This window comes from Mixophyes fleayi, chromosome 2 (genome assembly GCF_038048845.1).
Source record: "Mixophyes fleayi isolate aMixFle1 chromosome 2, aMixFle1.hap1, whole genome shotgun sequence".
In the NCBI taxonomy this organism is placed as follows: domain Eukaryota; kingdom Metazoa; phylum Chordata; class Amphibia; order Anura; family Limnodynastidae; genus Mixophyes; species Mixophyes fleayi.
Window position 1 is genome coordinate 264,153,423 of NC_134403.1, and position 26,878 is coordinate 264,180,300.

Sequence of the window (26,878 nt, forward strand, 5' to 3'; positions counted from 1 at the left end):
ACCTGCGGCCCTCCAGATGTTTTTGAAACTACAAGTCCCAGCATGCCCTTCCAGCTATCAACTGGTTGTCTACTGGCAAAGCATGCTGGGACTTGTAGTTTCACAACATCTGGAGGGCCGCAGGTTGGACACGCCTGATCTAAGACTAAAAAAAAAATCTATAGGACCCAATGTGTACTACCTACAAATAAAATCTTATTTCACTATACTAGATTCCAATTAATTTAGTAGTTGGCACCCATACAATATACCATATATACTCGAGTATAAGCAGAGTTTCAGCACATTTTTTGTGCTGAAAAAGCTCCCCTCGGCTTATACTCGAGTCCCACTTACCTGGTCTCCGGTCTCTCCCGCTTTGTCCCGCTTGGTCAGCCACCATTTTATTGTAGCCCCGTGTATGTATTCATTGCACAGGGAATAATAAAGTTAAATGAAAAGGAGCCTGTCATCTAGACATTTCCATCTATCCCCGCTGGTCAGAGACACATGTGAGCTGCTCGTTACACACCAGAATCTAGCAGACGCCCGGACCTTAAAGCCTGTCTTAGAGGAGAAAGTCGCGGACTTCTATCTGTCATCCAGCTAAGTGATTTTATCGAGTCATTTCATCATTGTACCTTTGTGTCCTAGGACTGCGTTTATTCGAGCTGGTTATTTGAATGAAACAGTGTCCGTTACTCCATCTGCATTTCAATTGTGGATTTTTCAGGAAATGTTAATTACTTATACTGGGAGTTAACTCCACTGACATACCCATGTGACGCTGACCTATACTTATATGCTCAAGATCTCGATCTCTCTCTCTCTCTATATATATATATATATATATATATATATATATATATATATATATATATATATATATATATATATATATATATATATATTTTCTTTTCAGCGGATGCTCTGATTTATATCTATGCACGTTATGTGCTGATGTGATTTTTAACAGAGTATATGTCAAGCTGCTATTTGGCAGATGCTTCTATATCATGTGCACATATGGTTATTATGAATCCGGATTGCTCTAGATGTGGATTAATTGCCATCATTTATCTTGTTTTTAATTGTGTTATTTGTTGATATACATTTTAATTAAAAGCTAATTTTATCAGGGCTTCCCTTTATATTTTTCTATATTTTTTTTACACATGTGAGTACCCTGACTTGTCCACGGCAATTATTTGCATCAGTTTGCTAAAGAATGTTATTTATATCTGTGTTCACCTTTTAGGCTTGTTACCAAGTGCAAAGGATTAAGTGTAACCATTTGCGTACAATTTATTAGGATATGTGTGTATATTATGTACCCAAGAAGAGTGAGTTTAAGCTGTGTGGCTATATGGTACTAGCTGTATATGTATTTATCTAATGCATAGAAGCCACCTCCCAATATTTTTATTTTTGAAATTTACCAGTAGCTGCTGCATTTCCCACCCTAGGCTTATACTCGAGTCAATAAGTTTTCCCAGTTTTTTGTGGTAAAATTAGGTGCCTCGGCTTATATTCGGGTCGGCTTATACTCGAGTATATACGGTACATGAAATGTATCACAGGAATGACAATTATAGGGTTTAGGGTCTGATGTTTAAATAATAAATAAAACTGGTGTTCACTTTAGGCTAAAGGGTTGTCAGGGTGTGTGTAACTGCCATCAGTGCTCTTCTGGTGCCTGATTAACTCTCCAATGACACTGCAAAGCGCTTACACCCCAGAATGCCATGCACATGAGGCACACATAATGGATAAACCTGCCAGTTTATCTAATATATAAAAGCCTAGCTGCGTGTGTGTGGAAAAAAAACTACCATGACAGTGTGCTTAAGCTGCAGCGCCACCTGCTGGGCGGAGTTATATACTACATTGACCTACTAAATTCTTAGCATTATCCAATATATAAAAGCCTAGCGGCGTGTGTGTGTGGCGATGAAGATGACAAGAACCTTTTTAACACCTTAAGTAGCTTGATTTGACTAGAATGCATGAGTATCATGCACGGGTTAACTTGTATTATATATCAATTGATCTGGCCAAAATACAATTCCAAAATGCAGTCTTAACCAGATTTCCAAACCTGCACACCATCCCTTCCTATCCGCATCCAGGGTTAAGAATAGTGCAACGCTGCCCAGTGGTTGTCATAGCTGAAAAACCATGTCTCTAATAGTAAGTAAGCATTATTCTGTCAATCTTGAGTTTTCACATTCAGATAAAAAGAAAATAAAAAAAAGTAGTTACAAATAGCTACTCGACAGAGGTGAACACACAAAGACGCCAAAAGATCCAGTTTCATCAATTGGTTTAATCTGCTGAAAACATCTGGACCAAAAGGAAAGAGAAAGGATACAAAATACCAAAAAAAGACAATGATGTATCTGCCAACCCTCCCTCCCTCGCACATCTGTCCATCAACCTTTTCTATGCAAGATACCCATTATTCTTATCCAGTACTGAAACACTAACACGGCTTGCTTGGAAACTCACACTCACAAATATTTACACAAAACCTAACAAGCCAAAACCAATTTCTTTGCAATACTGGTTTGATTTTCACACTGCTAGAGGGGAAGAAACCAAGCTTTTCTTGCAGGAAAAATGTTAAATAGTATTTAATGGAGTAAAAAAAATAAAAAAAATAACCATTATCATTTCCTGGTAGTGGTTATTTGTAGGGTTTTTTTTTTTAGTTTTTTTAAACCTACAGAACAGTGGCAATGACTTTTGTAGTACTAAAGCTTGACAAAAAAGAAAAAAAAAAAAATATCAAGAAAATACAAAAATAAATATATTAATTTTAAATAAAAAGATTTAGTGGCAGCATAGTTGCTTTGCTCCCCCCTACATATCCAGTCCTATCCATAATTAGGCTTAAAACGTATTTTCCTTTATCCCTTTTAAAAAACAAAAAACATGTCAAGGTTCAAGGTCATGTGGGTGTGTGTATAGCTGCACATACTAACACACATTCATGCTTACACATAAAAAAAAAAAATGTTTGCACTGGACTACGAGCCAAGGCCAAACAATGTGCAAATACAATTAATCAGTGCTGAATAGAGTTCTTTCTATAACTTACCTCCAGCAGAAACGAATTGCACTAATTCTATTTTCAAATCTATTTAGGGTTTTTGTGCTGTCCATTTTTATTTCAGATGCAATTTTTTTTCTTAATTCCTGTATAATATATTCACTTGGATTTTTTATTTTCATAGAATGTATTTGGAATAGAAGATTTCTGTGCTGTGACTGTGCAACAGTTATTTCAACCCAGCAAACACATTCATACACAATCATCTAAAATTTCACATAGAAAAAACATTTTAACCCAAGAAGGTAGTGAAGTCAATTCAAGTCACAATCATCCATTATGGATTTACAACTGGGTTTTCAACCAACGTTGTTACTAAAATACAGTAATTATGATTTTGTAGGAACTGTGCGATATCTTATAGGTGCAAGTTGCAGCCATAAGATAGCACAATCGGGCCCTGGCTAACAAGGCAATGGTTTTTTTGGGCAAGAGTTTGCTGCCCAGTACAGCTTTGTCAAACTTTTTAAGTTTGATGCTTGCCCTCTGCATACTCCATCAAGGTCACTGCATACAGATATTCTTAGAACATTATGTAATGCACAAGTGACTTATGTAAGGCTTTTGTGATCTAGTATTTCAGTCTCTGCTCTCTAAAAGAGCATCTTGATAGCAGCGAGTAAACCAGTTAGCTCAACTTAGTTCACGTCCAATGAGCACAGCAGTCCTGTAAACCTGCATTGCCTCCTCCTCTGCTACACCCAAAGACAGACAGCTTTCTGCTACCCGAGCTCTATAACATCTCATATCCCAGAGTCTAGGACCATCCTGTTCATTCTCTTCTTCTGTATTCATTTTCAGAAGATCTTCAGCAGAGACACTAGACCTCATAGGTCGAGTCTTGCCTCTAGAACGCTCCCTATACCTAGTAGGAAAGTCCAACAACTCAAAGGATTCGGTGGAGAGAATGCTTTCTTGGCTTACCGAGGATGGTACATTTTCACGAGTCAGTGAGCACACCGGTAACTTTTCATTCCCTAAAGAATAGTCCACAGCATCAAATGATAACTCAGGAGCTGCCCCAGCAGAAGAGAATTTGCCATTGCGCTTGAGAATTCCTTTCCTAACCACATTTGGAGGTGCCTCTTGTTCTCCATCTGTACTAGGATTGCAAGCCTTAGAATTTTTTGGCACAACAGAAATAAGGGATGGAGGTATATCATCTTCCCCCATTGTTGTGCCCTCACTGTGCTCGGGAGAAGAATAGTAGCCAGACTCTCGTTGCTGGGGCTTCTTTAAAATACCTTTTTTAGGAGCAGGTGGCACAATAGAGGTCTTTTCCTGGGAACCCTGAGTTGTCACAGCCTGGCTCATATTTTCCCTCTTGGAACGCTTGAGTGAGCGCTGGCGAGTGAGCGTTGCCCCTGGAAGATGTTGGCGTAAGAAAGAGCGCATCTTAGAGTTATTATCCCACAAAGGACGAGAGGATCTCCGAAGCCATCCGCCAACAATAGAAAACGGGGTGTCAGAGTCCTTGCTTGATTCAGGTTCACTTAACGGTTGTTGGTATCCCCAGTTCACCCACCAGTGAGAAGCAACATCAGATAGTGTGGCTCTGCGCTCTGGGTTTACCATGAGAAGCCAGCGAATTAGGCCACATGCATCTGCAGACAGAGAGAGCAAGAAGTTAATACTGGGAAGCAGAAAAATGTGAACAACAGAAGGGAAACACCTGACATGTAAATAAAACACTATTTGCAGATCACACCAACTGACTGACACATCACATAAGCACAAACAATCCAAGGTCTGATAAATATAAATGTCTTTCACTTGTTTGCTGTAGCAGTGACCCAGCATTAAACCTGGCAAGGTGTAAGATTACTCACCAGATGGATGGCTTGGTTCCTTGTAGGCTCCACAGCTGATTTGAGTCACTAGCTTCTTGTAATCTTGCCCATCGAATGGCATGCAGCCATGAACCAGGATGTATAGAAGAACTCCTAAGGACCAGCTATCCACCTGCAACACCACACAAACCAACTTTACACATGGAGACACGAAAAAAGAAATGTGCATAATACAGTAAATATATAACTTTTTATAACATATTATTGTAGTACTTTACAAAATGAGGACAGACCAATACAAACAGTAAATACCGATACAAAAGGTTAAGAGATCCCTGCATGTATGAGAAATAGGAAACATAAGGAATGTGGAGAGAGAGTGCAAGATGCACTGAAGAGAAGATGTATATCAGGTGTATAAAGATTTTACTCCTAAAGCTGGGTACACACTACACTGTTTTCGTCCAATTAATTGTCTCAAACAGCCGACATACGACCGCTCGTTCAAAAGTCGGGTCAGTGTGTACAGTTACACAATGGTCGAAAGTCTGCCCAAATGGACGATTGTCGCCTCATTTGGTTGGTCGTACCAATTAATATTTTCGTTCCAATCTCGTTTCCGCTGTGTAGGGTGTATAAACTTCCGACCGATCCACGACAGCGAGTACGAAATTACAGTCATTGCTCACAACATGGCTGTAAAAAGTCGCTAACGGGACGTCCGCTCTTCCCTTTCTCGTCCTAAACAAGGCTAGTGTGTATGCAGTCCATGGACCGAGCGATCGGACCATCGGTCGCATGTAAAATCGCTCGGCATAAAAAGTTTGTCGAAATTTCTGTAGTGTGTACCCAGCTTTACTGGTGAAAGGAAGAGCAAAGATAATGTGATAAACAATAGGCTCATTAATGCAGAGGGTTAAAGTAAAATGTAGATTAGATAACAGGAAATATTTTAATCTATGAGAAAGTTCAGAATAGTCCTTAACAAAACTATTTATTTTAGTTCAAATGTGGCACAGCTAATCCTATCATGGAGCCAAAAGAAGCACAGTGACAGTATTGATCTTCAAGAAGACAGAGTCAGAGTATAATTCCTAAAGTTACACATTAATTGGTCACGGGAAGTGGCAATAAGCAAGTTTTCTTGAATAAACAATTGTGTAGGTGTTGGGGAAGGGGCAGTGTAGTATTACAGGAGTCTGGATACCTTTACAGGTAAGAAAACCTGTATGGGAAACCAGAGATTAAGAACTAATTATAGCTCAATATCACTTGTGACCAACCAAATATTTTTATAATGCTTTTTTGACTTAAGGTGAGCATAGATGGTATATACATGCAAGATTGTCTATACACACAGGTGGACCATTACATTACATAGAAGAATCCTTAATAGGCTTATGATTGCACATCAAGAAAATAAATATACACAACATACAATCTTACCTCAGGTCCTGTGTATGGTCGGCCATTGACTATTTCTGGGGAAGCATATAGAGGACTACCACAGTATGTCTGCAGATAACTATCTGAGTGATAGATGTTGGAAAGTCCAAAATCTGCAATCTAAGATAAAACAAAAACATATAAATATTTTTTCTAAATACATCAACAAGCAAAAGAGAAAAAAAATAAATTATTTTCTGTGGTGTCATGTGAATAAGTTGACCACATACACTGTGATTGGCCCATACTGCAGCATATGAGGTTCCAAAATTCCCCACATGACTCATAATCTGGCTTGATCATAATTGGACATGTTGATACATGAGGTTGTAAAATGCAATGCAGATGATCACCACTGGTTTGTGTGTTTGCGGTCACATTCTGACCATACTAACATGTCTCAGTGAGGTCAGAAAAGATCTGGCTCCTCAACATGAATCCTAAATGGCTGGATCTTAACCAATCTAACTACTTAGGTGTGTTGCCAAATTGGACTCTGATCCAATCGCTCAGACCGATCCATGCGTGGCCAGTTCAATAGGGAACAGGTTAAGAGAAGGGCAATTTACAGACACAGACTAGGAAGAGGTTATCACTGAAACATGGTTTAGGATCCTGTATGTAAGTGAATGAGGAACATTCTTTTTCACCCCCTCCCTCCTGTGTTTGCACAAAGATAATGGAATATTGCCAGTCTGGGGCATTGAAACAGGTCTCCTGCTACAGGGTAAAGTCCACCAACAGCACAAAAACATGAAGAATTTAAAAGATGCAAAGGTTTAGTCACAAGACAATGCAATCTCACTGATAGTTTCAAGAGTTTCCCAGAACAGTCTGGGAATAAATACGAAAGATACTAGCTCACTTATAAATCTATTTTTTTTCTTATGGCAATATTATAAGTATGACAAAACCCTATTGTAGAAATGTGCCTGGTGTACAGATAAAGTTTAATTCTCTAAAATATGCAAACAAAGCTCTAGATCCGACAATGCTGTGAGTTACAGTTGTGCATGAGGGACCGGCCCAGATCTGCACTTATGAAACTAATGACCTTGGTGTATTATCAGTTTCCCTAAGCTGGAAAGATAAGGAAAAAAAAAAAAAAAGTGAGCTAGCAGTACTACAGGGGAATTCCCAGCCTGAAACTAATTACAGCAGGGCCAATGACTTCTTGTAACCGATTATTTCCTTTGGGACCATCTAGATTTGCTTTTGACTCTCCGAACTGCAGCATACTGGTGAAAGTATTACCAGAAGGATACACTGTGTAGAACATTCACAATTTACACGTATGAATCAGTCATCTTTTCTCATATGTTAAAAAACTAGTATGATTCAACGGGTTTTTCTCCTTTTTCTTTTTTGTTTAATAAGAATGTGTTCAAACAAAATATAAGACTACCATACCTGGTTAATAAACCACACCTGAAATTTTGCCAACGTCAGGCTTTGAAAGTATGGCAACATGGGTAGCAAACAAGAGATTGAGCTAATAATAATAGTCGATCTGCTCACCTTCACATTTTTGTTTTCATCCAGTAGAATGTTTTCCAGCTTTAGATCTCGATGCACAATCCCATTCTGTAAGAGATACACAGGTTAGCATATTATTATATATAGTTGACATGGCAGTATACCATAGAGGTATTACAGATATGGCTCATCTGTGACAGACACCTACCGCATGACAGTACTGCACAGCAGATACAATCTGCCTAAAGAATCGCCTGGCCTCTTGCTCACTGAGCCGTTGCCGTTCACTGATGTAATCATACAAATCCCCTTGGCTTGCATACTCCATTACAATTACAATCTTGCTGCTGTTTTCAAACACTGTGGTAAAAAGAAGGTTATTTTAATATGCAAGACATTCAAGAGAAAACAAGCAAAATCTAATAAGATGCACACCAAATAGACAAATATAAAATGTTGCTTGTGCACCTTACCAAAACTGAAGGACACTGTCCTAGAACCAGAACATAAACGGTTTGATAAAATAGCAACAAGCAGAGAGCCAGCACTTTGCTTTATAAGGATAAATACAATTTCAAGAAACTCAGGTTCTGCAAAAGTGTGTAGGAATATATTTAAGGGGTATATGTAACTAAGCTGCTCTATAGAATGCTTTTCCTAGTTTTCTGAGCAAGTTCCATTTGAAGATCTCACACTTTAATGAAACATAGTACATGTATGTGAACTGATTATTGCACATAATGTATATGTATTTGTTAATATTTAACCAATCTCTGTTATATAAAGCAACCAGCATTTTAGGTTTAATGGTCATGTAATTCCTCACTATACATGACAATGTGTACAGCCTTTGTGTCACTCTAGCTAAGCACACAGACATCAAGGCCTGGCGTAAACAAAATGTGAGAGAGAGAAGGAAACACACACGTGACCTGCTCAAGTACCTTCCCCCGGAAAAGTCTGAGATCAGGGTGTGGTTTCTCCCGACACCCTAATAACAAGTTTAGAGAAAGCAACAGCGGAAAGGTGGATCTCCTTGCACTGGGCGTTCTATCACATGTAAGACATCTTTTACGCAAGACAAGATGACAAGATGTGCTCCTAAGGTGTAGAAATCTGAATGAACTGAAAGTACATCAATTACTCTATAACTGAAAATTAGCAGTCTATTAAAAAGGTTCACCCCACCTAAAACACAAATTGATCCAGTGTGAAAAGGCATCTTGTACCCAGACTGACAGATATTTATAGTTTGAATTACATTTGATACATTACATACTGACAGGTATAGGATCAATTATACAAATGTATATAATTTGTACTCAGAGTAAAACACACTCCCCACTCCCTTGCTCTTTGAGTTTTAGAACTTCAGGATAATTGGTTTCCTAGTAAGAAGTTCAATACTGCACTTATATACCACTGTAAATATAAATATATTACTTGTTTAGGGGCCCTGTAATTAAATTGGTGTGGTCTATCCTTAAAATCTTAATGAAATAGAGATTTTACCACCGGTTTACTTGTGTTGCAAAGTTTTTCCTGAAAAAAACATTCATCTGGACAAGACATGAGTCAGAAAGGGCTCAGAATGTGACACCTGGTTCATCCACACAATAACCTGGCATCCTTGTGCGTGCACTCTCCAGGTGGCTGAGCTGTTTTATATCTTTATAGCCCTGCGTTATCGTCCCTGACTGATAAGCAGATGTTCTGTGTCCTTTCTATGCTGTGCACTTTCGCTCTGTGCCTGGCAAGACAACCGTAACTAGGCTTTAGTTCCACTGTGTTCAAGTTCATTTATGTCACACGAGGCATAGCAAAAAAACGCCTACAATTTGTAACATGACGAGAATGACATGTAGACCAGGACATGAACAACATTTTGTGTGCCTCCTTCACAGAGTCCTGCTCTTACATTTAAAATATGAATGTCAGAAAAGCACATTTACAATTTAAGATGACTATTACAACTAGTCTCCGCTTTCTTTGGAAGTCATTATCACTATTCTGGGCTCCTTGTAAATGTCACTTTCCCAAGGCAGACCGACCTCTCACTAAGTGCTGGAAGGAGAACACAACCTGCTTGTTAGGGCAGGTCTGTGCAGGTGTACTGCTCCTCTGCTAGTCTGCCTGTACAAGCATGCTGCTCACCAGTGTGCAATGTGTTTGGAAGGGTGTGTAAGTATTATTTTTTTCTAAATATAAGCCACAGGGAAAAAAAAAATAATCTTACTCATATGGCTATTTAACAGTAGTGTTACTCTATAATGTTCTATGTTGGAGTGTTCATTACATACATACGTTTATCAGTCAAATTGGAGCCAGAGGGCCAACCATCATTACATCTGCCAGTTGGCTTTAATGAATTATTGTCCTAACTTTGGGCTGCTCCCAAACCAGTTTAAGATAATTTTCTGAGCTTTTGTTTAATCTGCGATGAAAACCACTGCATTTATACTTGAATAGATTTACAGCTTGTATGTAACAGACTAGAGCCTTACATTCATTTCAGCACTTTTTCTTTTATAATTTAATCTGCTAGTGTACCAGCAAAGATCAGGCGTCAGAGTCTAGTGATCAACTAAAAATGGATAGCTGTTCCTTTTTATAGGCACAAAATGTTGCTTCCAAAATGCATGTGTGACACCAGCCTTATTTGTACTGTATTTGCCATTATTTCATACAATTTCAGTGAAATGCACTGGTTAATCCATGTGGCCACTATTCCTCAATGATTGTATTTACCTTCATATATTGAGATGATATGAGGATGGCAGATGGAACTCATTATTTCAGTCTCTCTTCGGATGTGGAGCATATCCTGTTCATCTTTTATACGGTCCTTGCGGATGGACTTAATAGCCACCTGGGAACAAAATGATAAGATAAGGTGTTAACAGACCAAGAGGTAAGGGGAGATGGATACTTACACATATATATAACGCGTGTCTGGTAATATTAAAGCAGTGTATCATGGTACTTTTCAACAAGCACTGGCAGAATGTAAGCACTATATTCCCATCATCTGGCAGGTAGGATAGAACTTGATCTCCACAGCTTTCCATATTAGGGTCATGACACTGTAAGGCGAGCAGGTGGTAGCTTGCCAAGAAAGGAGCTTTCCAGTTTGCAGCATACAATATAATACGTACAGAGGACTGATAAACATGAATTACATTTTCAAACTTAACAGTACCTAGATAAATCAATTATATTTGTTCTAAAATGCTTATTTGCATTTAATCCTGTTCCTCTGCTGTCAGTACCTGTGTAGTACCAAGGAGGAGGATGCGGTTCCAAAAGCTTGCATAGCTCACTAGGTTCAAGACAATACCACTCTGAGTATTAGCTTTTATTTCCCCATAATCATAAGCATCAAATTACCACAGTACTAGAGGTGGGAGGACCAGTTAACATTCACTTTGTGTCAGGAAGAATTGCTGAGTGAAGTACTGACGGTATACAACGTTCCCTTGAAAATTCTTAGGCAGGGAGGGGACATGCTTAGTATTTAGTGAAAAACAATACAAAAAAAAACAAAAGGTAATACAAAGCAATTGTAGGAGCAGGAATGCGGAAAGAACAGAATCCCACAACAGACAGAAAAAGGACTGTAGATGTGTGACATGTGGAAGAGGGAGTTTCTGACCCCAAAAATCCCCTGTGATCATAGTGTACATGAGATGTGTAAGGGGCATGACAACAAAGGGTACAAAAATGCAGTGTTATTTCAGGTGGTTGCAAGCGGGATGTGCTGTAGTGGAAAAACTATTACATCACTCATAGGATTTAATTACATGGTTTGTTTGTGTTTCTGTGAAACATCAGACATTTAGTGGTTTGCTTTTATTCTGCATATTTTATTTAGTAACATTGAAACAGGAGTATAGCCAACAGAAAGGCTCACTTCATCTGTTGTACTAGTGCTTTAACAATACACTGGAGGCCATTTATAAAGCACAAAATGTTCGCTGTGCATTACAAAAATGGTTTAAGAGCCGCTGTACACCTCGATTCAGGCAAATTCACTTAGATTTCCGCTAAGGTACACGAGTTTGCAGAGCAAGGTGGTGGCGTCTGTGGAGAAGCAGAGTTTTGCACAGGCAGAAGAGCGGAGCTGAGTAGAGGGAAGGCATTACCAGCAATGTGCAGGGCAGGCAGTAGTACCACATTTTGCAGAGCAGTGCAGGAATAACATTTGCTTTGTGTAGAGCGGATTGAAAAAGATAACGGGGTACAGAGGGCAAAAGTGGTGATCCTTGTTATGTGGAGGAATACGAGGTCATTTGTCTTATGCAGAGGGGACTTCAATTTTGCATCAAACTCCAAGCTGGCGGTCTTCAGGTCTCGGCTAAAACTTTTGATGGGACTTATATTTAGACTCCATGATGCCTTAGAACAGTGTTTCTCAACTCCAGTCTTCAGGACCCCCCAGCAGTACATGTTTTCCATATCTCCTTGCTGGAGCACAGGTCTATTCATTACTGATTGACACAGTGTAGCAGGTGGTATAATTATTTCACTGGTCACCTGGCAATCCTGCACTGTTAGTGGGTCCTGAGGACTGGAGTTGAGAAACACTGCCTTAGAGGAACACTCCAAGCAATGTAAAAAATGCTAAATTGCAATATCCACATAAAAACTGTAACATTGTCCAATATCTAGAGCCCTAAACATTACATTCTAGAATATTGTGGTGGTGCTTGGACAGGAGACCAAGCAGGAGAGAGACGAGTGAAGGATGACATCACCAAGATCAATTAATTCATGAAAAAGTAAAATACCTTATGTGAGAGGGAGAAAAATTACATATCATTTTAGCTAAGTCTGGACATTTTTCTGCATGATTGTGTGTGCAAGTTATATATCATGTGCTGTATATAGGCTGCCACCATGGAGATATAGTTGACCTGCACAAGCCAAAAAGGTAGCTAACTTTACACACACATATCTCTATCTCTATCTCCATCTCTCTATATCTCTCTCAAAATGAAACGCTATCACCAGTTTTAAAAAGAGTACAGCAGAAAAGAAAGCTATGCTCCCAGGCAACCTACATGCTAATATATAGCCTAAGGCGGAAATGACTCAGAATATATGCTAATGCATAATAAAGAGGAAAAATAATCAAAACAAGAAAAACATTTAAATGAACACTTATTTTAAAATATGTTGGGTATATATAGAGGATTGCAAACATTTCTACAATTGTATCCTTTGATGACTGGGAATCACTTTAAAGTCAAGATATTTTAGAGTCTAAGGGGTATATTTACTAAACTCAGGGTTGGAAAAAGGTGGAGATGTCGCCTATAGCAACCAATCAGATTCCAGTTATTTATTTAGTACATTCTACAAAATGACAGCTATAACCTGATTGGTTGCTATAGGCAGCAGCTCCACTTTTTCAAACCCGCAGTTTACTTAATATACACCTAAGTATCTGCTGTAAGCTTTCTCAGTGGTACTTTCCTGAATTTGTGAGATCATCTGCTAATCAAGTCAAAAAAGGAAAATGCCCAAAATGAAAACAGGAAAAACGTAACTTGGTTGCTATTTTTAACAACGCAGGTTTGCTCACGCTCAAGGAAATTCACTTGCTAGAAGCTGGCCTATTCCCAGAACTGGGATGTGTCATTGTGTTGATAGACTAGACAACTGCACAGGGGAATTTTAACTGACATATCATGAGACTGATAAGGTGCAAAGGACAGAGGGGCTTTTGTATACAAAATATGATACAACTTGTCCTCAGAGGACACATATTTGGGAGTCAAAAAACAGCTGCTACTAAAGGGTACACAATCAGTAACATTATATATATAAAATGCTAAAGTGCCTTTCCTAATTATTTTTACGTACATTTAGTATCTGTTCAATATTCTATTATGCAGTGAATAGGTTAAGAGCAGAGAGCGTGTGACCGTAGGCCAGGACATAGCCTGGAATTTGCTTTATAAAAAAGGAGGCCGAGCCTTTATCCAGAGATTACCGGCTAGTGCAAATGTTTGCAAGCCAATCGTCTATTGTGGGTAACCGTGCAACAGCAGAGCAAATGCTAAGAGGAATTCCATCCTCGAATCTCCCATCACCAGGCACATAAGATTACTAACAAACGTATCAATGCGAGTGAGGCTACATGTGAGCTCATCAAACTGGAGCTAGCCACTAGTACTTTCATATTAATCTAAAGCAACTAACATAAAACACAGTGTATTCACAAGTGGCCATATAAACTTAAATGAACAAAAATGCCCATTGCCTGTCTAGTTTTCATCGTTACACAGCATTGTTGGTAAGGTTTTATTTTATTTTTATGTGTTTGTTTTCTTCAAAACATGGTACAGGTTCTTGATAGATCTGGGGACCCTGGACAGTCATGTAAGATATAAATACAATGTAGTCTTACTGTAACAGCCATACATGTCCTGTCAATTCTAAAGGGCTTTTTCAGTGAATTTCTGACAAACTAGATCACAGCTACTTTCCAGTAAATCCAGGTATTTATATTCAGAGTAGGTGCAAGAAGTAAGGCTTCGTAAATTTCCATTTATCCAAAAGAGGTGTCTGCCAAGGACAAGGAATATGAGCAGTGCCAAGGAATGTTATGTCTCAGAAACACAAATAAGACAGACCTGTAAACAAAAGAGTCTGCAATCACTTGAGTGTGTATCTGCAGAGGACAAGGGGTAAGAATTGGCAGTGATCACATCTTTAGGCATTCACAACTAAAGTTATCATTCAAAGCAACATGACTTAGGTTATGGAGAATTCATAATCTTTGAGCACTCCTCATCCAAAACTAAAACATACACACAACAGCTTTACACTATGATCAATGGGCCAAGGCAATTTACATTGGCTGTATCCATGATACTGCAAAAGTGTTTTGATCACCTAACACTAGATTGTGAGCTCTGAGGAGCAATGCCCTCTTCTCCCATCTTCTTGTCTTTATCCATCTGTGAATCTTTCTATTATGACTGTTGCATGTTCTGTATCCAGCCTATCATGTCTTACACTTAATATGATGGTATTAATGCATTTATGCTTTTTAGATGTTTGGCATTTTGCCTTTGATTGCCCTGTATTTATCTTGTTGAATGTCTGTATTTTAATATGCTCTATTTCTCGGCTGTACTGCACTGCAGAATTTTGGTAGGAGCCTTAAAGATAAATAATAAACATACAATACTGGAAAGTAATTTAACACATAATCATGCTATTAATATTCAGATTACTCTTAGGCCATAGAAAGCCTGGACCAATTTATTGTAATTATATATGACTAAGCACCATATTTATCATTTGTCTACAAGATGTTAGGCAAACAAAGATCCAGGGTTCATTGTACACATGGTAATCAAATTCAGAAATTATTTCGTTTAGAAAATTCAACACTGGCAGATGTTGTTTCCTAGTCATGCATGATTATTTTGGAAAACCAAGAATAGCAGCACAAATAGATAATTCAGGTATTTATATTCACACTTCAGTGCAAACAACCTCCGACACCGAAAAGTGACATGTTAAACCCTTAAAGTACAAATATAAATAAAAGGCAACAAATGGCAACACAGGTGTGTGTTTATCCATCCATAACTCCAAAGCAGCCAGGTGTATCATATATCTTGTATGAGGACCATATAAAACAGCTTTCCCATATATATATATATATATATATATATATATATATACACACACATATACATACACACACACACACATATACTCACACACATACAATTGCAGGGGACTGAGATAACAGGCCACAGCCTTATACATATCCACCAAGATGAAAATGCATACTAACACATGTATAAAGTTTCAAGACAATATATATTTACACATAAGCTTGACCTTATCCCATAATACTCTGTAAACCAATGGGGAGTATGTGGAATGTTAACAAACCTTAAACAATTTACACAAATTCTTAAAAGGACCACTGAAAGTCAAATATTTTTACATATACAGAGACCTGGTTTCATTTCAAATCAGAAAACCCACCAGGCTTCATTAATACTGTTTTGACGCCTCAGCATGTGTTGTACTTCCTTGAGCTAGTTTCTCACCTCTTTCCCTTGTTTGTCCCGGGCTCTTTTCACCGTGCCATACGTCCCCTTCCCCAGGCTCTCCAGGAACTCATAGCGGTGCTTCAGGTTATGCTTATGTAGATGTCTCTTCACGGCCTGACGACGCAGCCCAGCTTCCCGCAGCTCCATTCCCAGCAGTGCGCTGTGGGTACTAGCCTGTGGCACGGCCTATTGTATATACAGGTATGTACCACTGGCTGGGTACAGTGTAGTTACTATGTGCACAGACTCTCTGAGAAATGATACAAGGTAATACACAACATTCTACCGGCTCTCACCTCCGCCCAGCCCCTCTGTCGCTGATTGGCTGCTTCTGTCACCTACTCGTTCGAGCTCCTCCTCCTCTTGGTGCTGATTGGCTGCCGCACACCAGCCGTATTATACAGCCTACCTTTTACGGGAAGGCAGCAGGTGAGAAGTGGAGGGAGGGGAAGTTCTCCAGACTATATGTGTCCTGTGTACAGGATATAGGCAACATGGTGACTGCCTCACAGTCTAATTAATAAGCACCTCTTACTAAAGGAAGGATGTTTGTTAATGAACAGCGGACGGAAATCATTGCTCTAAATCTGTTAGATAAACACCAAAGTAGAAAACCTACATTTTTTTCAAAAGAAAAGTTAACATTTGGAAGATATTTTCCTGTTGAGTACATTTTCCCTGCTTTTATTTCACACATTCAGTAAACATTACAGTACAATATTCAATTGAATTAACAGTATGCATAGAGGGGTCATGCAGCATTTATGATAAAGTGGTGGTAAGGGAAAAGGTTTGTTAAACCCATAGCAACCAATCAGATATTGCTTTAATTTTATAAACCACACTACAGAGTTGGGATGACTATGCAATACCATGCAGGCCCGGCGCTCCCATTAGGCAAGGTTAGGCACTTGCCTAGGGCGCCGAGCTCTGGAGGGCGCCACAGAATTCTAAAATACTTTAAAACTGTGCGGCGACCGCTGACCATACCTGTCACGGCCGCCACACAGCATTCAGATGCACAGGGAGGGGGGGAAGAGGCTATTTTGTCACCACCGCCGCCTCTCTGCTCCGTCTCCTCCCCTCCACTTACTAGTGTCAGTGAGTGGAGGGGAGGAGACGGAGCAGAGAGGCGGCGGTGGTGAGACAAGGTAAGGAGAGGAGGGAGGAGGGCGCCGCTTTTTTAAAAATGCCTAGGTCGCTGTGGACCCTAGCACCGGCCCTGATACCACCTCTTTCTTTTGCACCAGTTTTTCAAAATGCCCTCTATATATCTCAGCTTTGCCTAATTTTCTGGGAATGTTCCAAGTTTTAAAGATTTGTCTGTAGAAAATGTTCCCATTTTTCAACATGGTACAAGTACATTTAAACATATGCATATTGCATGCAAACCAATGTCTACTGTCTACTCTTAGTTACAATTTTTTGATGGTTATTATTATTTAAAATGGTAAATGGTTACATTATTATGTTCCGTGTACATGACGCTATAGGGATTATACTTCTCTCATATCTGCCTAGACATTAACATTAATCACTTGATTGATACATCTGCTCCTCAGATAAGTGTCCCGGAAAATTATTTAAAAATATTGGCTTTTATGGCAGAGAGATGCAGAGCAGTTTTTGGTCCAATGGTCTCATTGGGAGATAGTGCTCATTTAAAGGGGGTTGCAATAAAAAGTTACTAGCTTGAAAATGTAAAATATGTGGAAAAGTTGTTAAAAAGTCCCGGTGGATTCTGTGTTAGATTTAGCAAACCTTCTAAAAAAGGGTCTCCCCGGGCCTCTATGACCCTTTCAGAGGGTCATAGAGGCCTGGGGATACCCAAATTAAGAGGTCTCGCACACCCTCTTTCTTAAAAAGAAAAAAACCCCATAAAAATGCATTTAAAATGTTCTAGGATTTCTGTAAGAACATTTTGAGGCCCCCTGCCAGTCGGAGGCCCGGGAATATTTTTCTCCTAGCCTGCCGCCTCCCTCTTTCTGGTAGGTCCTGGGCATAGCAACCAATCAGATTCTAGCTATCATTTACTAGAATGTACTAGCAAAATCGTAGTTAGTATCTGATTGGTTGCTGTGAGCAGCACCTTAACTTTTTGTCTTTAGAATGTTTGATAAATCTTCCCCAGGATTGTATGCACTTCCACAACACAGGGATGTGGTCATCCCATTTAGCAACACATTTTGCTTTCCTCCCCTGTAGCAACACACTCCACTTGCCACCCACCCCGTGGAAACAAATTTTCCTACCCTGTAGCAACACAGGATTCATCAATGTAGCAACACCCCACACATAGCAACACATTCCACCTTATGTAGCAATACATTCTCCTGCATATTTCTTAACTTCATCCCAAGGTACAGCTCCTCAGCAGTACAGTAACTCTTTGGCAACGAATAAGAGTGAAGATCATTCATTCTGATTCGCTTCAAGGCTGCTAGGTCTCTCTGCAGCTGCCGGGGGTGGGGGGGGGGGGGGGCTGGACCGTGAGAAAGTCCCCACCATCCCCAGCCACAGAAAGCCGGTAAAATGTAGAACAGACTCAAGGTGCCCCGAGACAGAATGCAGGTGTACAATTTTTGTATGGATGCCTTGGGGTTTTCTGCTTCTGTTCAGGTTCATATGGGTCGCAAAAAATGTCCATGTGTGCCGTGGGCTCTGTGCCAGCGCTGTAGGGCAAGTGTGGGACTGGTCACATAGTGGGTGTGTGAACTGTGACATGATTGAGAGCTTTTGACATGATAAAAAAATGAAATTAATTGGCACAGGTCATGATACTGAGTGTCAGAGTCAGATTCATGATAATTATATGACCTGCATATTAATAGAGAGCTCTATATTTGTAAATTAAAACCCTTCCACATAATTGGCAATATAAGCAAAAACATAAGGAATTCCTGGTGATCCTGCTTTTAAATTATGTTTCACAGTCAGAGTGGACTTCAAAACTGAGCCAAGAATAGTGTGTGACAATAAATAAATGTGGGACAATGTGTCCTGTACTATAATATATAACGATATAAGCAGTCACTTTGGACTTCTGTGTCCAGATAACAGCATTAGAATGTATTATTCAAGATGGGAATTAGGCATATTGACATATATACATCCCCTGGAGCTAGCCTGGTGTTATAACCATATGGTTATCTGTCTATCTAGACAGAGCCTATGTTGATGACAGATAACCATTTGTTGTCCAACACTCAACCCCTTAGGTCTTTTCTGATAGGTATTTTATTTGGAGTCTGTCTATATGTTTATCCAAAATATTTTTAATTCTTGAAATTTTTAAACTTCTGCTACTTGTATTAGGAAGTTATTCACTTGCCTTGTTCACACAGTTATTTTTGTATAGCATAATTCTGCTCTTAAATCCATTCAATGCTTCAGTGAGGCACACTAGAACTCATGGAAATGTGAGTCTGCTCTTCTAAAAGCAATTTATGATACAATTATTGCTTTTACATTTGTTTTAATATTAATAAAAAATTGACCAACAAAGAGTGTCCCATATACTGCTGCAGTAAAGGAGAAAACAAACAAAAAATTTCACATAAAAAAATATAAACATTATTTGCGAATCACATAAAAAAAACAAGTGAAATTAATGAACAAAATATGATACCTAACAAATGATCAATCATTCATGCATGATTGAGTAGGAAATGCTATCTATATTAATACTTCCACTAACCAAAGTACGTTTACTTCATCGAAATAACTACTTGCTGCCTTGAGGAAAGTTTGCTCCTCCTCCTGCTATGCTCAGGTGATGTTAAACTTACGTCTGACCCTATACAAGCCATTCCTTCACTACCCGAAGTCTTCAAAGGTATCAGCTTTATACATATTAATGTCAGTGTTCTCCCCAGCACCTATTTCCCGGGTGCTCCATCCGCATGTTTTTACTTGCCACCCGGCTCTTGGAGCACAACAGAGTCCTATTATAATAGAATAAACCATTGTTTCTCTTATTAGAACAGCCACAATGTAAGCACTGCAGCCCGCAGTATGTGTTCGACCACTGACCACCAGTCTGACCAGTCCTGGCAGGTGTGGGCAATAACCTCCAATATTTTTCAATATTGTTGCAAAGTATTACAACTGCCCCCATCTGGCTGCTTATTAATAGCACCCGGCTACTTCTTAATACCACCCGGCTGACAAAATTTTCTGTTGAGAAAACTGAATGTAATAAGCCTTTTAAAGAAACTCACCCTACAGATTTGGGCTATCCACACACAAATGTACATGTCATAGCAGCATACTTGCTCTGTTCTTCCAGGCCTGACAGAGAGATTAATATCCCCAACTACTGATAGACCAACCAAAGGTGGTGTTGTAGCTGTCTACGTTTAATACAAGTTCATGGCCTTTGAAGGCGTGTCCTTAACACCTGAAATAGCTACATCAATGGCTCACCGCATCATAGGATGTTATAGAACTCTGTCTTCAGTGCCACAGCTTTTGTCCCATCTAGCATCTACTATGAGTAGTGACACAATGTGAACATTTATTCTGGGGGACCTCAATTACCACTGGCAATCAAGTGCATGTCTTCCAAGCTAATCCATGAATCCAATTCAAAGTTGTATCACTCTGAACTCGATTTTGCCTCCAACTGCTCTACCAAATTCTGGTCTACAATAAAATAAGTTTTTGATAATATTACCGAAAATGTTTCCCCCTCAGAAATGATCTATGACAATATAACGTTCAACAACAATAAAGAGATATTAGACGCTTTCAATAACCATTTTGCTACTGAATTATTAGTCTTGTTCACTCAACTACATACAACCTGTGTTCCTAGCTCACTTGCAACCTTCTCAACCTAGTTCCACAAATGCAGTTCTTTTCATTCAATTCTGTCTAATTTAAGGGCATTGGAAATCTCCTCCACGTGGACATCAGAAAAAGTGCTGCCACTGCTAAAATGAGGTATTTACAGGGATCTATCCTTGGGTCACTCTTGTGTGCAACTTATCATCATCATCATCATCACCATTTATTTATATAGCGCCACTGATTCCACAGTGCTGTACATAGAACTCACTCACATCAGTCCCTGCCCCTTTGGAGCTTACAGTCTAAATTCCCTAACATATAAACACACAGACAGACAGAGAGTGAGAGAGAGAGAGAGAGAGACTAGGGTCAATTTTGATAGCAGTCAATTAACCTACCAGTATGTTTTTGGAGTGTGGGAGGAAACCTGAGCACCCGGAGGAAACCCACGCAATCACAGAGAGAACATAGAAACTCCACACAGATAAGGCCATGGTTGGGAATTGAACTCATGACCCCAGCGCTGTGAGGCAGAAGTGCTAACGCAGAAATTGATCTACTTGCAGATGATATAGTGATTTACCTAAGTCACACAACTCCAGAGTCTGTGTGTAGCAACTTGCAAGCTGACTTCAACATACTTCAGTACCAGCTCCTTACAAATAATTGCTATTGAAAGGCAAAAAGACAAAGGAAATGCTAAGTTCACCTATTAATCCTGTGGCATACCCTGCTCTACCACCTTTCACTACCCTCCTAGAAGAAACCCCAAAATTTGGACTAAAATGCAAATACCTGGGGTTTGACTTGGCTTTCTTTAGCAGACCACCTGGAGGATTTGTTAAAAAACTGCGACAAACACTAGGGGGTATATTTACTAAACAGCGGGTTTGAAAAAGTGGAGATGTTGCCTATAGCAACCAATCAGATTCTAGCTGTAATTTTGTAGAATGTATTAAATAAATAACTAGAATCTGATTGGTTGCTATAGGCAACATCTCCACTTTTTTAAACTGGCAGTGTAGTAAATCTAGCCCTAGGTGTTTTCTTCAGGTTAAATCACCTACTAACTATAGAGGCTAAGAGACAGCTAGTTCTGTCTATGTTCTTTTCCATAATTGATTTGTCACTTTATATACAGCTAATATGCTAGGTCATAACTTGTTAAATTAGACATACTATTAACAAGTATTTGTAACAATTCCAATCAGATTTTAGCATGCACTCACCTTTACTTGATGTTTTAAAAACAAATTTATTTTTGGATGACGGGTGCATTATAACGTAAAGACAAGCCCAAAACCTTCACTATTTGGTAATGGAGAGAGTGACTGTACATACACCTGACAGACACTACACCCACTTAAATGTCATTTATTGTACTCTTAGCATAAGTGTAAGCAGTCCATAGCAACACATCTATAGCTCCATGAAGTCCAGTCCCTTTGGCACTGAAAAGGTTCTTATGTGCTGCATAATTATATTTTAGTTTATACTTGACCTGGAGACACAAAGAAACCCTTTATTACAAGTATGTCTACGACCCTGACACTGTCCATTCTTGTATTACCCTTATATATAGCTCCAGGACATGAGCTTGTAATTACAGCTTAGAGAATATTGCTATGTTATAGAGCTTACAAGTACTGTATATTACCCTGCAATTACACATTTTATGGTTCTTTACGTCAATTATGTACGTTACCCAGCACCACACACAACTACCAGAAAGTCCACCAAAGGTCAGTATAAAAATGTAATGCAATGCTTTCCTATAGGTTTTAATATACCCTTGTATTTTTGGTTTAATGTGTATTTGTCTAAGATACCTGATGCTTTACCTGTTTTTTAAACAGTGACTGTCTATGTATATTTTTCACTTTGGAAAATTTAATAAGAATCTTTTTGAGTTAAAAAAATATATAATGCATTATATACGTAATGAGTAATATTGTGAAAAAAAGTAAATTTGGCAATGTTTGCAAAAATCTACATAATTCTGGTGTGCAAAGAGACAAACAGAAATACGTCTTGGCCCCACAGAATTTACAATGCAATGAACACTTCATATATTTTGATGTAATATATTCCTGGAGTGTTTTAAGTATTTGATTATATTATGCTACTGCAGAACTAGCCTTTGTTCACTCAACTGCATACAACCTATGCTCCCAGCTCACTTGCAACATCCCAACCAAGTTCCACAAATGCAGTCTTTTCATTCAGTCCAGCCTGATTTAAGGATTTTGGAAACCTCCTCCAGGTGGACATCAGAAAATGTGTTGCCCCTTAGAACCTTTGACCCGTACTTGCTAAAGATAGTCTATCAGGTCTTGACCTCTCAAGATACCATTGCAAAATATGGAAGACCGCACATGTGATGTCATTGTTTAAATCTGGAAACCCTGTGATGTAGACAACTGCTGACCTGTTTCCCTTCTCCCAGTACTATCAAAACTTTGGGAAATATTTGTCTTCACATATGGTATTAACCTGCTAAACCAAAAGCAACCTGTCTTCAGAAGGGAACAAGGTTATAAATGAGCTAGCGCAAGCTAGACCTATGTAAGGCCTATGACACTATCGACCACAGACTCCTACTTTATTAAAAGCTTTTGCTTTGGTTCTACAATTATCCTTCTAACAGGCACCAACAGGTGAAGACTGAAGGTGACCTTTCTCTCTTAAACCTGCTAAAATGAGGAATCTCACAGGGATCTGTCCTTGGGTCACTCTTGTATGCCACTTATACCAACAATATGGACTTGAACATCAATGAGGCAAAAATGTATCAGTTTGCAGATGATATAGTGATTTACCTAATCACACAACTCCAAAGTCTGTGTGTAGCATCTTGCAAACTGACTTCAACATACTACAGCACCAGCTCTTTACAAAAAAATGCTATACAAAGCCAAAAAGACAAAGGAAATTATATTTTCACCTATTAACCCTATAGTGTGCCCAGGGCTGTCTTTCACATTGGGCACAATGGGCAGGTGCCCGGGGGCCCTGCAGCCCAGGGGGGCCCGTCGGAGGCAGCAAAAAAAAAAACCTGAAAAAAAAAAGACAATACTTACCTTGCGGTCAGCTGGCGATCCGGCTCCCTCCCTGGTCTTCTCCTCCGTGCTACGCTCGCAGTGCATGTCGGGCGTGACGTCATCACGCCCGCCCGACATCCATTGCGGAGCGCGATGGAGGAGGAGACCATGGAGGGAGCCGGGTCGCCAGCTGACCGCAAGGTAAGTATTGTCTTTTTTTTTTTCAGGTTTTTTTTGTTTTTTTTTTGCTGCCTCCGACGGGCCCCCCTGGGCTGCAGGGCCCATATATATAATATTATTTTTTTTTAGATATATATATATATATATATATATATATATATATATGTATAGGGGCCCCGGTGCACTGCTTTGCCCGGGGGCCCAAAATGTTGTTAAGAGGGCCCTGAGTGTGCCCTGCTCTTCCCACCTTCACTACCCTCCTACTAGAAACCCCAAAACTTGGACTGAAATGCAAATACCTGGGGGTTTGACTTGACTTTTCCTTGCAGACCATCTGGAAGATTTGTTAAAAAACTGAGACAAAGACTAAGGGGTAAATGTATCAATCTCCGGTTTTGTCAACTCGCGGGAGTTCGGCGAGATGACAGCTTAAATTTAAAGCGGCGCTGCCTTGTAAAGGGAAGTTTCCCTTTACAAGGCAGCGCCGCTTTAAATTTAAGCTGTCATCTCGCCGAACTGTAAAGGGAAGTTTCCCTTTACAAGGCAGCACCGCTTTAAATTTAAGCTGTCATCTCGCCGAACTCCCGCGAGTTGACAAAACCGGAGATTGATACATTTACCCATTGATTGATACATTTTAAATGGCAATGTCTTTACAGGCAAATTTTGCCTGTAAAGATATTGCCGTTTTAAATCTGCCCTACAAAGTTGCCGAATATCGGTGACATGCAGAATGCGCACATTAATACATTTATCCTCTGTGACAGGGGTCATGAGTTTGATTCCCGACCATGGCCTTATCCGTGTGGAGTTTATATGCTCTCCCTGTGTTTGCGTGGGTTTCCTCTGAGTGCTCCGGTTTCCTCCCACACTCCAACAACATACTGGTAGGTTAATTGGCTGCTATCAATTTGACCCTAGTCTGTGTGTGTGTGTGTGTGTGTGTGTGTATGTTAGGGAATTTAGACTGTAAGCTCCTATGGGGCAGGGACTGATGTGAATGAGTTCTCTGTGCAGCACTGCGGAAATACTGGCGCTATATAAATAGCTGATGATGATGATGACTTGATGACTTACAGATACATTTACAGATTTATACATTTAGCCCTGGGTATTTTCTTCTGGTTAAACTTCCAACTAACTATAGAGGCCAAGAGACAGCTAGTTCAGTCTATGTTCCTTTCCATAATTGATTTGTCAACCTTATATACAGCTAATATGCTAGGTCATTCCTTGGTAAATTAGACATATGTGCGGAGCCCTGCTCTTCAGCACTGGTTTCCCTCACCTCGACCCCTCACTATTCATCGTCTGTCTCCCAATAGCCCTGAAACCTATCCCCACTGAAGCTGTTTACTGATTTCTCAATAGGTACCCAAACACATTTTGGGTGAGCTGCCATAGGATAGGATTCATCTTACCATCACTCTGATATGTGCTATAGAAATCAGTGACACTGAGGAATTCTCTCTGTATTACTGTGTTTCAGAGCTTATACTTAATATACATTACAGAAGCCTGGAAATGCTGTCAGTGATCCTAGCATATTCCTACCACAAGCTCCCTATTTTCTCCGTCCTGCTTCTTCTTCTGTTAATGCATAACTTGTCTGTAAATCACCTACTTATCTATTGCCCTTAATCTCACCCTCACTTGCTTATCTAGTCCTGGTATACTTACCGCACCCCATTTCCTTCCCTCCTAGTATTATCCCAAATCCAGCCCTCCCTCTACTTAACTGGTTGCCCAGCTTTCCTGACATGTCTGCCTGCCTGGGTTCATTTTATTCTATGTGACTTAATTTGTAGCATCCACTGTAAATAATCTGTTTATTGGACTATTTAATGCCTTTATGATACAGGAATAGTGACCCATGTATGTTGTTGCATTAGATATAAATCTTATTTACTTGTTATGCATATCCCAATGACTGTATTTTACGCAATCCCAAATGTATTTTAATGTATCCTGTCTGTTGCAGGTCAACCTGCACTGTAGCATTATTGCATCTACTGTCTATATGTCCGTAGAGAAATGTATAGTTACTTCATATAATGCAGGTTCACCTTGCAAATGAGCTTTCTCTATGGTTTTTCGCCTAAATAAATAAAGAATGTGATTAATTTGAATACACATTCCCACTTGCTATTCATTTGAGAAATGCTTACTATATAAGGTTTTTTTTTTATTCTATGATCTCCTATCTAATACTGGTAGCTGCCATATGTAAATAAGAGGTAAAAGAAAGGCCTAGCATTGTTGTCGTAGTGTAGAGACATCAGTGGCCTCTACTACTGGGAAAGTATATAATAAGTTATTGCAACAGTTCCAATCAGATTTTAGCATGCAGTCACCTTTACTTGATGTTTTAAAAACAACTTTACTATTGGATGACGGGTGCATTTTAATGTAAAGACAAGCCCAAAACCTTCACTATTTGGTAATGGAGTGAGTGACTGTACATACACCTGACAGACACTACACCCACTGAAATGTCATTTATTGTACTCTTAGCATAAGTGATAAGCTGGGTACACACTACACAGTTTTCATCCATTAATCGGCTAAATCAGCCGACATACGACCGCTTGTTCAAAAGTCGGGTCAGTGTGTACAGTGACACGATGGTTGAAAGTCTGCCCAAATGGACGATTATCGCCTCATTTGGTTGGTCGTACCGTTTAATATTTTCGTTCCAATCTCGTTTCCGCTGTGTAGTGTGTATAAACTTCTGACCGATCCACAACAGTGAGTACGAAATTACAGTCATTGCTCACGACAACATGGCTGTAAAAAGTCGCTAAAGGGACGTTGGCTCTTCCCTTTATCGTCCTAAACAAGGCTAGTGTGTATGCAGTCCATGGACCGAGCGATCGGACCATCGGTCGCATGTAAAATTGCACGGCATAAAAAGTTGGTCGAAATTTCTGTTGTGTGTACCCAGCTTAAGCAGTGCACACATCCATAGCTCCATGAAGTCCA

At 39.5% G+C, this 26,878-nt stretch overlaps 1 protein-coding gene across 1 annotated transcript; it reads right to left on the reverse strand.

Annotated features, from left to right (window-relative positions):
• Positions 1-2,285: 2,285 nt before the first annotated feature.
• On the reverse strand, positions 2,286-16,166 carry NUAK2 (NUAK family kinase 2). Its single transcript, XM_075196116.1, has 7 exons — positions 15,882-16,166; positions 10,552-10,672; positions 8,012-8,163; positions 7,846-7,911; positions 6,328-6,447; positions 4,921-5,053; positions 2,286-4,695 (listed from the first exon to the last, which is right to left on the reverse strand). The coding sequence occupies exons 1-7, from the start codon at positions 16,029-16,031 to the stop codon at positions 3,725-3,727; spliced, it is 1,713 nt and encodes a 570-aa protein (XP_075052217.1). The 5' UTR covers positions 16,032-16,166; the 3' UTR covers positions 2,286-3,724.
• Between the last annotated feature and the right edge of the window lie 10,712 nt (positions 16,167-26,878).

Bases quoted from the DNA above. Each gene is read 5' to 3' on its own strand.
- NUAK2 (XM_075196116.1), bottom strand. From the start codon at position 16,031: ATGGAGCTGCGGGAAGCTGGGCTGCGTCGTCAGGCCGTGAAGAGACAT. The intron at 6,448-7,845 runs GTGAGCAGATCG...GTTTTATCTTAG, and splicing joins ATGAAAACAAAAATGTGAAG to ATTGCAGATTTTGGACTTTC. The intron at 4,696-4,920 runs GTGAGTAATCTT...CTCTGTCTGCAG, and splicing joins GGAACCAAGCCATCCATCTG to ATGCATGTGGCCTAATTCGC.